General features: G+C 26.8%; 1 protein-coding gene across 4 annotated transcripts in view; it reads left to right on the top strand.

The window, feature by feature from the left end:
* The first annotated feature begins 110 nt into the window (after positions 1-110).
* Positions 111-14634, top strand: part of LOC132933678 (serine/threonine-protein kinase SIK3-like) — a 30561-nt gene continuing 16037 nt past the window's right edge. For all 4 annotated transcript variants that reach the window (XM_060999959.1, XM_060999957.1, XM_060999958.1 and 1 more), the window contains exons 1-4: positions 111-2163; positions 9493-9609; positions 14053-14116; positions 14389-14550. In XM_060999959.1, coding sequence (XP_060855942.1) covers positions 2011-2163; positions 9493-9609; positions 14053-14116; positions 14389-14550 — 496 coding nt within the window. In that variant the 5' untranslated portion in view covers positions 111-2010. The remainder of the gene's footprint in view (positions 2164-9492; positions 9610-14052; positions 14117-14388; positions 14551-14634) is intronic.

Genomic DNA, 14634 nt, shown 5'->3' with positions numbered 1-14634 from the left:
CGTCATTGTGCACACGACGTCCGCCGCCCGTGATGATAACAGTTGTTGCACGATGTTGCCGCCATGATACAAAACATGGTATGGTGGTTACTACTTTATGATACGCATACCCCTTACCCTGCCGATCATCATATAAAACTGTATCTAGTTCCTCGCTTTTCATTGGTTGTCATCATCAATATATATATACATAGTGCATTATGAGGCGAACTGGATACAATGAACTGCGCAAACTCTGACGGTATTCAGTTCGTTGCCATCATACCTTGTTGTTTTATCATGGTAGGTATCTGTGCCGGTCGACGGGGACGTCACGTCACCACCGACGACGCATCACGACGCCGTTCATTACCACTGCAATTATACCGTGCATCAACCATGGTATAATCGGAGGTGTTGCGCGGGTGTGGACTGCGGAGTTGGATTTTGTTTGTTCCCAGCTTAAGATATTATCTTAAATCGTGGTTTTCACCGACGACGCGTCGACCGCTGCCGTCGCCACCACTACCACCACCTGCCACTGCTTCAACCAGCCATAATTATCATGTTTTTGTTTTACAGATTACGTCGACGTATGGCATAGTTTTCGTCTACTCCCCACCCCCCCTACATACTCGATCATCGTACGAGTTGAATTACTTCATACTTGAATTTATTATAGGACACGACATTGCGATGTGCGCGTGCACGTGTACCGAAAACGCGTCGTTGTCGCAATATTAAAATGATTGTCATATTGCCGACTTTGAACGCGCGACGACGACGACATCTCGGGTATTTGAATTTTATCTCTGTTTATTCGGAGTCATGGGCAAGAGGGAGTGAGAGAGAAATGACGAGCCGTTCCCTGGTTGGATGTGGGAGCGGGAAAGAATGAGAGAATGAAAAATAATAAAAATATATCTCGTTTGACAGTGACGGGCTTGGCCATACTGACTCGAACTCGACTACTCGAGTGACCGTCGGAGACGACGATAAAAAAATAAACTTTAACCGAGGACGAGGTCTCAGCCGTTCGCCGCCCACCGACTTTGCATGTCGTGCATTGCATCCGATTATTAAACATTCGCAGGACGGCACCACAATAACACCTTTCTATACCTATGATTTATATTTTATGATAATCTGTACATGTCATATTATTATATGTGTAATGCAGTATCATAATAATATTATATTTTATTATTGTACATAATAATTAATAACAAACACAAATAATAATAATAATAATAATAATAATAATAATACTGTCGAGTGCGACGGCCGACGAGTGTTTTTGTTTTCATTCGTTGTTGGCTCGGGGAATGCACACCGTCTGATTAATATTGCGCGCATGAAAAACAATCAGTGAGAATAGAGAAAAAAAAACATTAACAAAAAATTCGCAACCACAGCAGAAATCGCGTATCGTTATTGTAACATTATTATTATTATTATTATTATTATTATTCATTATTATTAACGGCGACACAATTTGGTTGGAATAGGTATTGTAGTTGTGTAATTCGCAGCCGCTGTTGTAGTTCTCTCGTCGACGATATTAATATTATAATATAAATATTATGTAAGCCCTCGGCGGGCCCGCGTAAAACCAAAGTCTGACGAGCGCCCTCGTCGTCCCCTCCCCCGGCCCTCCTGCCGACCGCCCAACCGCCCACCAACCCACCCACCCACCGCCGACGAAAGCCCGACAACTTGTCGTCCACACGGTGTCGCGCGCGCCGCCGTCAGTTACTCAGTTGCCCAAAAGGTCGAGTCCGGTATGGTGACGGTTACCGCCACTACAGACTACAGTAAGTGGTCGTTACCATCGACGTCTTGTCCGTGCCAACGTCGTTATATTACGTTCGCTGCTATTGTTGTTACCGCTGTTACTCGTTACACGGCCATGTAGTTGTGGTATAGGTTGGCTGACACTCCGTCCGGACGTTAAATAGCAATAAATCTGTCGACGATAGTCAACAAATCGTAAATAAACCTAGGTATCTTTAGTTAAGCTATGCAAACACCATGGCTCGTGTGCCACCACATCCATCAGCCGGACACAACAACCCATTGGTCAACCGTCTGGTCCGTGTTGGATACTATGAGCTGGAAAAGACCATTGGCAAAGGCAACTTCGCTGTTGTCAAGCTGGCCAAACATGTTGTCACAAACTCCAAGGTAAGTGTTATATACCTATATTCCTAAAAAATAAATTGGTAAGTACCTATGTGTATAAAATTGTGCATAAAATTGGCAGTTATCATTTGACATTTATAGTTGGATAAGTAGGTAGGTACAATTATTTTATCTCCACATTTTCCTACCTACTTGAAATGTTTAAATGTTAGAAAATATGACAGTTGTGACTGATGTTTATGTTCTCACCTCAATTTTATCTATGAAATTAAATTTTAAATTTTATGTAAATAAATACATGAAAAAAATACTTATCAGTATATATTATACATACCTAATATAATCCATTTTTTTTTTTTTTTTGTTATTAATACCTTTAAATGTACCTATATACATAGATATATTTAAAGTCCTATGTTAATGTTTAATGTTTTATGTTAACAAAAAAAAAAGTTTATCTGTATAAGTAACCTCATAAGTATGCTTATAAATAAAAAATGTTCAGTGTTTAAAAACTGGAATCTTCAAAGTTAAATCAGTTCTGATTCAGTTAATATTACCTTTCATATTATTTAAAATGAAAAAAAAATAATTTAGTTGTGTTCTATATTAATTTCTATAATAACCCTTAAGTAGGTACACTTTAGGAGTTCCTACTATTTTTTACATATTTAACCTACCTCTTAAAAACTAAACTGATTTTATTTTGAATAAAAAGTAGATTATAGGTACATTGTGAATTGTTTTAAATCTTCAAAACAAAAATTTTTTACAAATACCTTTTAAAATTATTTTTGTTTACAACCGCACTATATTTAATTCAAATTCAAATTCCTGCTACTAGAATCAATGTTAAGCATTTATTTTTATAATGATTTTTAAATAATTTTTATACATTTGTAAATTATTATGTACATATATACCTTTTTAATATTTATCCTTAAAATAATTAAGTTTTCAATGCTAAATTAACTATCATTGAATACAATTTAGTGATTGTTACTTTAAAATTATTTTTTTACCTATAACATAATTATATACCTATTATATTTAGTTCATTTAACTATATAAGTATATTATATAACTTTATATGTACCAAAAAAATATATAATATACCAAATATTATATCCCATTAATGTTTTATTAATATGATAATTACCTACTACATAGATAATGCTAAAAAGGTAATTTAACTCATAAATCATATACCTAATTGTAATAAATACAATTTACCTACTTAGTACAATTTGATTTCTGAGTGTTTTATTATTATCATTATTATTTAATAATAATCACATATGTAACATATTGTAACAATATAATAATGGTAAGGTTAGTGAAATTAAATTATTTCTTGGCTAAGAGCCTAACTACATACTTTTATAATTTGTTAAATTATTTTATTTTTATATATATAAAACAACTCAGTTATTTAATGTACCTATTATAATTAAAATATTAAAATGTCTAATATTTCATAATATTGATCACAATTAGTAATTAAATTTATGAACCAAATAATTTTGCTTATAATATTTTAGTCAAATACGTACCTACTTAATTGCATTTTAAAAACTTAAGAATTAAATATATTTATTACCTCGTCTATTACTTAATTTTAAATAGATAAAGAGCGAAAGCGAAGCGTTTTTTCTACAAGAAAAACTGTCCAGACACAAAAATAAAATATTCTAAATTAAGCATAGGTACTTTGTATTAATCATAGTATCAACATAAGCATATATTTTATAGATGGTCATATTTACAATTTGAAACACTTGGTGGGTTAAATATTTTTTAATATTACAATAGATATTGATCAGAGTTATGACATGGGTATTATATTTTAATTGTTCAATAGATTTTAAGAATTACTAATGTCATTAGGCAATGCATGTCTATTCATTTTATACTAATTTTGGATTCTATTACCTATATCTTTATTTCTGGCTCTAAAAAAAATTGATTTTTATTAAAAACAAAATTGTTATTTATAAGGTTTTAATGAGTACATTATCTATCTATTTATTTTTCCTATAGTTTAATACCTATCTATACTTTTATTTTTAATAATGTTTAGTTAATTAAGTAACTTTATAATTTTACGTTGAGTCTAATGTAAAAACTAGCATATTATCCAGAATTTATTAGGTATTTAAAAGGTATCCACTTAAAAATTGAATTATTTAGCCAAATTTAATCAAACTATATAGCTGATAGGTACCTAAGGAACCTATATATAAGTGTAATAAATTGTACCTTTTCTTTTAATTATTCGAGTATGTTAAATATACCTATATTCTGATTACGCCTTGGTGTATAACTGAACTATATAACTATAATAAAATCGAAACCAAACTTTTTTTTACTTTATGAATAATTTTTAACCACATTCTTATTGAAAATATTGTATTCTATAAATTACATTGTATGTCAAATATAAAATAATTTTTGTAGACAATGAATGGAAAAAAATTTAATTATAATACTAGCAATTGAATTTCCCGAGGAATTTCCTCATAATACAGTAGATATAATATGAGTTTCTTATTTTTCATATGGCCTCTTATATGGATATTTAACACTTTATTTAGATAATATATCCATCATAATCAAATCACTTTTTTAATTAATCAATGCATACCTGATTTAAATAGTGTTACAAATAACTTGAACTATTCCTGTCATACAGTTAAACTAATTTTTAAGACTAATTTTTAACTCATGATGATAATGTAGGTATTATATATTTTTTTAATCAAATATATTCTAAAACAAAATATATTGAAAAATGTTTATATTTTATTGATAGAAAAATCTAAAGGAATGTGTAGGTATTGTATATTTGTATGAATAAAATGATAATGAAAATAGTAATGAAACAAAATATATTATTATTTGTTAACTTGTACTACCTAAAGTATCCATTTGATGATTCGTATTCAAAGAAATATGTGTGTAACCATACAGTATAGTATTTTTTTATAAAATGGGCAAAAAAATCAAAGATTAAAATATGCAAACATATAGTAATACCTAGTTGTAATCTTAATCAACTTTATATCTCACTAGTTATGGTAACATCTGATAAGATTTGATTAATATGCAAAATCTGTATGTTTAATATAAGGCCTCTAACATTGCATTAATTTATTTTGTAAATTATCCCTTATAAGCTATATATTATAAAATAATGTAAGAGTTCATATAAAAGATATCTTTGTGCAATTCTGATAACTTATGCAAAAATAATTGTTGTATTTGAAGAATATTTTTTTTTAAATAATAAATTTTCAAAGTAATTTTTATTTTGAGCCTTATAAAACTATTCTGGAGTCATAGTAATAATATATTTTATTTTATATTTAATAATCATGATTATAATTTAGTGTAATAATATTGTTATAAATTGTATTCAGCTCTAAGTACTTACAGCAATACTGTTATTTATTTACTGCTAGCAATACATATTTATTTTTTTATTGTTTAAATACAATATTGTAGTATTTTTCTTTTGTGCAATAGATATGTAGGTAGACTATTTTTTAGTTTGATTATTAGATGATTACGTTTGGATTACCTTAACCTTTGGTTTTATTTTTTTTTTATCAAACTACTGACCTTAGCATTTGATTTTGTATGAGTATTGGAAAAAATGAGTTTTCTATTTTTGCATTAAGAACTTATAAATTTTAATTAATCGACATTTATAATTACTAGTTCAAAATTTAGCTTGAGCAATTAAAAAATTGAAAAAAAATATTCCTAACAATAAAGTTATGCATTATATTGTAATAGGTAGGTATTACAACTTTTTTATAAATTAAAGTAAGTGCTTAATTGCAATTAAGTAGTGCCTAGTACCTAAGAAACCAAAATTTAAATTAACTTAAAATAAATAGGCTATCCAATAGGATAATTTTGTTTATTTAATCATCTATGCCTTAATTTGTTTGTACAATTAAATTTCAAATGTTTCATTATAGTTATGATGATTCTCGACAGTCATTCACTTTAACTGCATGGTCCAATATATATATATATAAAAGATTAGGTACCTAGGTACTATTAAATTTAATAATGAAATTAATTTGACATATTCATAATAATTTTTGTAAATGGTATCATACATAAATGTATATATTTATGTCAATTTATGTGGAAGAAGTTAAATTTGTGTCATTTATTACAAAACTAATTGGATTATTTGTTTATATATTTATATAATGACTTTTTAAATATTATATACAATTATGAATATTAATTCACAGCATTAGTTTATTATATTAAGTTGTTTCTAGAGTTGTTTCATACTTATAATATTAAGACTAAACATTTATTTTTTTTATTTTTTAAACCTACCAAATTAAGATTAAATATTATTTTTTTTTCTTTTAGAATGTTTGTTATCAATTATCATAATCTTATATAAATATCTATTGTTTTCCAATATAGTTTTTTACAAAAAGTATAACATTAAATATATGACGTATACAATAACACAACATTGTATATTTAATGTTTACTACAATATATCCAATTATACACAATAGATAAATAATATTTATTGTTAGAAGAATTGCATAAATATAATCCCGTAAATGTTTACTTGTACTTGGTATTACATTTGGTTTCATAACGATAATAATAAAAAAAAAAATCATGAAGATGCTGACCTCTTCATTCCATTTAAAGTATTAGATAAAATAATAGTTTAATTTAATGATTAAGAACAATTTCATTTGGCAAAATCATTATTTGTAATATTATCTCTTAATTTTAAATTTTAATTATTTTGCATAATTCATCGTTGACTTCTGCAAAAATATCACTATTTACAATTTATTTTTAAAACAATATTTTGATCTAAAATCTTATTTGTATTTATATGGAAAAATATTTATAAATCACCTAATAACAATATACATATTCTATTAACACATTTTTAAAATCAAAATGCATTATTTCTGTCTTTTTAAATAAAATAGTTAAAAAGTATTATTACCTCATTTCAATATTTAACATTTTCTCAAAAAGTTAAGAATATGTGCATTAGTTGTTTTTTCCATCGAACCCTCATGTAACAGATAAAACGCTCTCACCTAAAATTGTTTTTTTTTATGATTATTAAGTAATCTTAAAGTAAAATCACCTATTACAAAAATTATAAAGGATAATATTTTTGAGGTTATGACATATCGGTTTTATATTTCAATTTGAATTCAATGATATCATATCATTGTATACGAAAAACAATTCTGAGCGGAGACGGTTTGTCAATTTAGATATTTTATAATATTGTTATTATATTTTATTATAGCCTGTAAGTTTAATTATTAATACTATAAATTACAAAAAAATAACTAAAATTGTTTTTTTATTTTCATTTTCATTAGTTTCTATGTTGATATACAAAGTGTTAGAAATTAAAATCCCTTTTTTAGTGGTTTTTTGTAATTTGTTGGTGGTTTTTCCTGTGGAATTAAATAACTATTAAGAAAATTGAAAAATGACCTCTCTAAAGTACCATCTTGATCCAATTTGCTAAAAGATAAGATACGATATGTTGAAATTAAAGCACTCCCTTCAGGGAGAAATTTTGTATACTGGATAAAAAAATTAACACCACGATAAAATTACTTGATCCCTCATTCCGCTCAAAATCTAAAATTATGTTTACATTGTTTAGAGACAATATTTAGACAAATTATAACCTCAAAAATATTATTCTTTATCATTTTTGTAATGGGTGATTTTACTCTAAGATAACTCAAAAAAATTTAAAAAATGATTCTGCGTAAATTAATTTTGCTTATGTTGTGCGTGGGCCAGAGAGAGAAAACAAACAGTGCACTAACATCCCCTAAAGTAAATATTGAAAAAATAAATAAAACTAAGATATTTCTGAAAATATCACAACTAAGAGGATTAAAATGATTAAATTAGCTTTTGACAAATTATATAATAGAAGTCCATCTAATATTAGCAATGGAAAAAAAACTATTATTTCTGACTGAATAGTAATTCAGAACTTTTGAAAAATTATCATAGCTCAAAAAGAGTCAAAATAGATTAAAAACATTACTATGTATGGAAAATGCTAGTATGAATATTTGGTGAACATTTCAAGAGTACACAGTTATTCTTTTTGGAAATATGTACCTACAACAAAATATCAAAAATCGATTAATGGAAACTCGATAATTTACCGCTGAATATCAAATATCGTAAAAATTATAAGTTCAAACACTCATAAAAAATAAAAACTTCTAAAGTTGGAAATTTGACAAAATTCATCAAAATCACGAACATTTACAACATATTTTAAGTTACAAGTTCATAAAACATTGTCCATGTATATCTAAAATTTGAAATTTAATACAAGATTTCCCATATGTTTTCCTACATTTATCAAAAAATTTGAAGTTAGACATTGGATATAAAGCCGTAAATTAACAAATTCTCATAGAACAATTCCTTATTTTATTGTAATTCTAAACTTAATTGAAATTTTCACCAAATGTTAATTTTATCATTTACTATACACAATATAATATTTTGTCTATGTTGTTTGTGGGCCAGAGAGAGAAAACAAACAGAGCTGACATCCTCTTAAGAGCATGTCAAGTTAACATGGAATTAGATGGCTAACTGGTCATAACGTACGCAAAACATATACAGATTATTATAGTTTTGAACTTTTAATTGTGTATAGATAAATATCACAAATTGACCCAACAGTTAAATTTAATTTGAGTTCAATTATTTATTTATCATTATTTAACTTTTTTCCTATATTAACATGAATAAATATGCTATGGATAGATTATGCTAATGTATTAATTGACAACACTATTTAATCGATTTCAAGACATTAATCCACAATTTATATTGCCAACTCTTCAAAGTGAGCATCAAATTAAAACACAAAAATACAAACATGTTATATTATCATTATTATTTTGATTTTTACTATCTGAAAATAATGAAAAAACTTGACTATGTAGGCAATACATATTTATTTTTTTTTTTTGGTATGTAAAAAGAATAGGTAGTTACTGGCATTTACAATAATAAAAATTTAGTATTTGAGAGCTATAATATATCATTACTATGGCAGGGATCTTGATGCACTTTTCATTTTTTTTCTGAGTTTGCTGTACGATGCACATCTGGTCACAAATCCGTAACATACTTTTGAACTCGCTTTTGAAGGAGAAAAGAAAAATTTATTTGGCAATTTTTTGCATTTTTACAAAATTTTATTTATTAAGATTTTACTCGCTAATATGAGTTTTATATAAATGTATACATTTTTTTTTGTTAATTACTAATCTGGCTATTTATTTTTTAAATATTTTTTTGTTTCAGGTTGCCATTAAAATAATTGACAAGACACAATTAAATGAGGATAATTTGAAAAAAATATTTAGGGAAATTCAAATTATGTCAAAACTTAATCATCCACATATAGTGAGATTATTTCAGGTATTGATTGTTTTATTTTATTTTTTATTTTTTTTAAAAGTGGAATGTATAATACATGATTTTATTGTAACCTAGTTTAACTGTTAGAATACATTTAAAAAAAGCATAAAGTTGTTTTATCTAATATTTAAATATTTTTAATTGTGTATTTTATTTATTATAACTATCATAAGAAAAAAGTCAGGGTTTTAGTATTGTATTTTTTGAACTGTTAATGAAAATCAGACACATAATATTGTTCTAAACAACTATACAACTATACATTATCAAAGTACTACATCATATTGAACTTTGTTTCATAATGTCAAATAAATAGGTACATATTATTAGCATATGAATGGAATATATAATATATTTTAAATTTAGTTCAAAATTTCATACTAAATTTGGTTGTTATTATTATTTTACACTTTTATTAAACATCTGGTGGTTTAACTGAGGTGTTTTTGAGGATTCAACCAGGCGAATTATTAAATTTAAATATTTACACTTTTATACAATATGACAGCATTTTTTTTCATTAAAATTTTTACAGCTTTACCAGCTGTAGCTAACCTATAGTATCTTAAGAATAAAATATTTTTCATATTATCAATGATAATATTGTTTATTATTTACACGGTAGACAATAATCAGCTGATAAAGAACATATATGTCTTATAATGTTAACATGCAGTCATGCCTTAACGATACTATGTAACTGTGTCTACGCTATACACCTAGCCTTGTGAAAACCAGAATAAGGAAACCAAACTCGCATAAACATTGAATTGGTCTAAAAGTGTGTGTTTTAAATGTTCATATTCATACATTCTTCAATTTGTAGCCAATAAGTGAAAACCAAAATAAAATTCAAAATAGTTTTATAAATGAGTACAAAATAGCAATAATATTGAAAAATTGCACTTTAAAATTTTAGATTTAAAATTGTATTTATATGAAACCATCCAAAACTTGCTTAACAATAAATCGGAACAGTAGAAAAAAATGTCGAATGTGCACAACATCCGTGTCATGATCAAATTAGTGCATAATTATTAGCTTAAGACTCCAGGCCAATTATATTTATGTAGTATTTTACAATTTTAAACAAATGAAATCTAAAGTAGTTTCTTACTCAGCTAGTTAGGTAGGTATATAATATAGTTTTTATTAATAATTCAATTTAAAATTCTTATTATTTCGTTAGTATATTTAAAAACTACTGCAGTAGTTATATTACTTTTTTTTGTATTTCGTCTTATAAAAAATTTGAACCCTTTATTTGTGGAAGTAGTATTCAGATATAATTGTCTGTTGAGTGGTATAGTCAAAAATTGGTCAATGATAAATTCATATTGATCAATGAGACTAATCAAACAATTTTTATATTTAAAATATATAAATATAGTATCTAAATCTTATCTTTTTTGTTGTATATATTTTAATTTATAAAATATTAATCAGCATAAAACGGAGTTTATTGTAATAAAAAAATCAAAATATGTACATAAATATAGCCCACTGCAGCAAAGAAGGTCGTACCTCTGTTTTTACAAAATTTTTTTTTTTCAAGTTGTCATAACTATTTTTGTATAGTTTTATTGTATAGCATTTTATTGTATAGAACTTCTTTGATTGTTTTATGTTACTATCAGTTTCGCGGGAACTACACAAAAAAAGTTATGAGAACTTCAAAAAAAAAAAAAACCTTCTTTGCTACGGCGGGCGATATGTAAAAAAAAAAAATATATATAAATATCAAAAAAATGTATTAGTATTGAAAATTACAAAAAAAAAATCTTTTATAAATAAAAGTAACACAAACGATGTAGGTATATAAAACTATGAGTATTATTCCAAAACAAAGCAATGAGAAAAACATATTGTTGAAGCTCTGCAAATGAAAAATTGCGACGATTTGTTCGGGGATTACTGAAGTATTGACAAAAAGACCGTTCTACGTCAACAGATGTGATAAGGGCGTAATGCATGTTATGTTAACTATATCAGAAGGAGTGAATTCAATGTCCAAAGATCCTTGTTGATTTTCACCAGTTAAAATATCTCTGATGATTTTAATAGTTTAAAATCCAGAATTTTTTTCAATTATGTTTGAAAAATTGTTTTTGACTATTTCTTCCATGTGCCCTTGAGTTTTTCTAATTTATCTGCAGATTTTTCTACAATGCTAATACTTTCTATCAAAGACATGTTTTTAGTTTCCAATTGTATAATTATCTGATTTAAAAAACAAAAATTTGCATTAATGTATGTTCTGTTGTTTTTTAAATTGATATTTTACATCAGTGAATTCGCTTTTTCAATAGCTGCGGCCAATTCAGTATCGAAATTTGAAATAACATTTTTAATTTGTCAAAATGATCGCAATAGTATTGGATGGCTTCAAGCCATGCATCCCATCTTGTTATAATAGGTAAATTAAAATCTGGATATATTTCTTTAAATTTTGAAACACAACTTGTTTTGGCGCTTTTAAGAATATTTTTTTAAGAGTCGCTATTAATTGATCAACTTTGGAATAATTATATCTTATTATTTCTGAAACACAATGAAAACCATGCACAAAACATGTCTTATGAACCAGTTTAGGGGAAAATGCTATCAAAATACTACCGGCTTTAACCATATAGGGTTGAAGCATCGGTCAAAAATAAAAATACATTTTCATATTTTACACCATAATAAGTTCATAGAATCATTAAATAATTTAGCAAAAGTTTTATTATTGCATTTTTCTAACTGCACACAATTTAAAAGAAATGATTTAGTAGGCTCAGAACATAGTTTGCTGATGATTGCATTACCAATATACCTGCCCTCTGCATCTGTTGATTCATCAATTGAAACCCATTGGTCCATCTCGAATAAACTCTCTTATTGATTTTAATGTTTCCTCTTAAATTATATTAACATAATTCTTTTGGATAGTACTTTCGTTTGTTGTCTGGTATATTTCTCTAAATAATTTGTGAATTCTCGATTTTTAGCTTGAAAATTGAAATATCCCCGCAAATCAACACACGACATAAATTGATATTAAGAGGACGTCGCACCCGCACACGTTGTCTCCGTCTTACACGTGTACGACATAGCAAATTTTACGCTCAACAGATCACGTTTAGCACAGTTAATTTTAAAATCAGAGTGAATTGACCTTTGATAAAATTTAAAGTTAAGAATGTTATCTAGAGCAGGTCATCGGCTTTTTGTTATATTTCAGTTTTAAAGTGAATTATGAGTATTTTAAAATTGTAAATTGTTGTTTATACATCTTTTAATGCTCATAACTCGATTTCAAATTAAAATTTAACAAAAAGCCGACGAGATGCCCTAGATAACATTCTTAATTTTAAATTTTATCAGACGTCAATTCACCCTAATTTTAAAATTAACAGTGCTAAACGTGATCTGCTGAGCGTAAAATTTCCTATGTCGTACACGTGTAAGACGGAGACAACATGTGCGGGTGCGACGTCCTCTTAAGGGGATTTGATACCATGGTTTTCTGATTTTGTCTAACACACGCGTGACAGTATTTTAGACGTGTTTTTTTGCCAAAAATTTCAATTGATCTAATGAAGCGATAAGAATTCTGAAAATAGATTTGAATTTGTCGCCAGGTCTACTTGAAATTGACTTTTCCACATTTTTGATATTATACCCCTAATTCCTAAAAATGTCATATTAAAAAAGATTATTTAAAAATTGTTCTATTTCAATTTTCGAAGAAGTTAAAATCAAAAAATTAAAATTGTGGGAAACTCGATTTTAAGTAGACGACAGCGAATTTAAATTTGTTTTTAAAATTCTTATCGCTTCATTAGATCAATTGGTATCTTTAGCAAAAAACACGTCTAAAATACTATATGTCGCGCGTGTGTTAGACAAAAATAGAAAATCACGGTATCGAATCCCCTTAAAAGCTGTCAATTTATTGGAAGACGTAGATGGCTCTGAATTCAACCAAAAAAATTACGATCTCTATTTTGTTGGTGCTTCGATGTAGATAAATGCTGAGTAACTGTAAAACGCTGATTTTTTGATACTGCCTTTTAACAACACAAACAAAATAAGATTTTTTTGTCACTTTTAAATGTCTTGTTAGGAAACTCTTTTAAATAAAAATTCGATTTCGATTTCACAATTTTTCATTTTAAAAATTAGAAACTAGGTAGTTGTGCATGCGACTATGAATACTACTGAAAACTTAAATAACTATAAAACTATAACTATAACTATAAAACTACAATAAATGAAAAAAAATACTAAAATATGTAAAATAAATTTAGAATTAAAATGATCTAAATCGTTCACACTTTTTATTAGATTTAAAATATCTCATTCCAATAAAAATATGTATTTACAATAAAATCCGTTCCCTATTAATCAGTATAGTGTTGTATTTATTATTTTCTTATCTAATGCTATTAAAACTTGCAGGTTATGGAAACTGAAAAAATGATTTATTTGGTAACAGAATATGCTGCCGGAGGAGAAATTTTTGGTAAGTATAATTGTAATGTTTACTTATCTGGTTAATATGGTTATAAAAGAAATGTGCGCGAAATGTATTTTTTACGATAGTTGACTTCATGAAAAATTAATCATTTTGATAATCATGAACCCGGCTACATCAAAATGCATGAAATGTTAACATTGTTATTTTATACTCTGGTTAAAGCAATTATTTTAGATCCATGTATAATTCATATGAGCTATTTCATATGCACATTTTATAAGATTTATTAATTATATAATATTTCAATTCCAATTTAGATTTTCTGGTAAAAAAAGGAAGAATGGATGAACCTGCTGCTTGTCATATTTTTAAACAAATTGTTGAAGCTGTTAGCTATTGCCATAATAAAAATATAGTTCATAGAGATTTAAAAGCAGAAAATTTGCTTTTAGATGCTGATAACAACATCAAACTTGCAGGTACCGTTTTTATTTAACAAATAATAAATACACACAAGCATGAATTACTGTCCATTTTTAAAATTATTTAACTTTATTAAATCA

Source organism: Metopolophium dirhodum, chromosome 1 (genome assembly GCF_019925205.1).
Source record: "Metopolophium dirhodum isolate CAU chromosome 1, ASM1992520v1, whole genome shotgun sequence".
Classification (NCBI taxonomy): domain Eukaryota; kingdom Metazoa; phylum Arthropoda; class Insecta; order Hemiptera; family Aphididae; genus Metopolophium; species Metopolophium dirhodum.
Note: the sequence above shows the minus strand (reverse complement) of the source record. Positions and strands in the feature narration are given on the sequence as shown.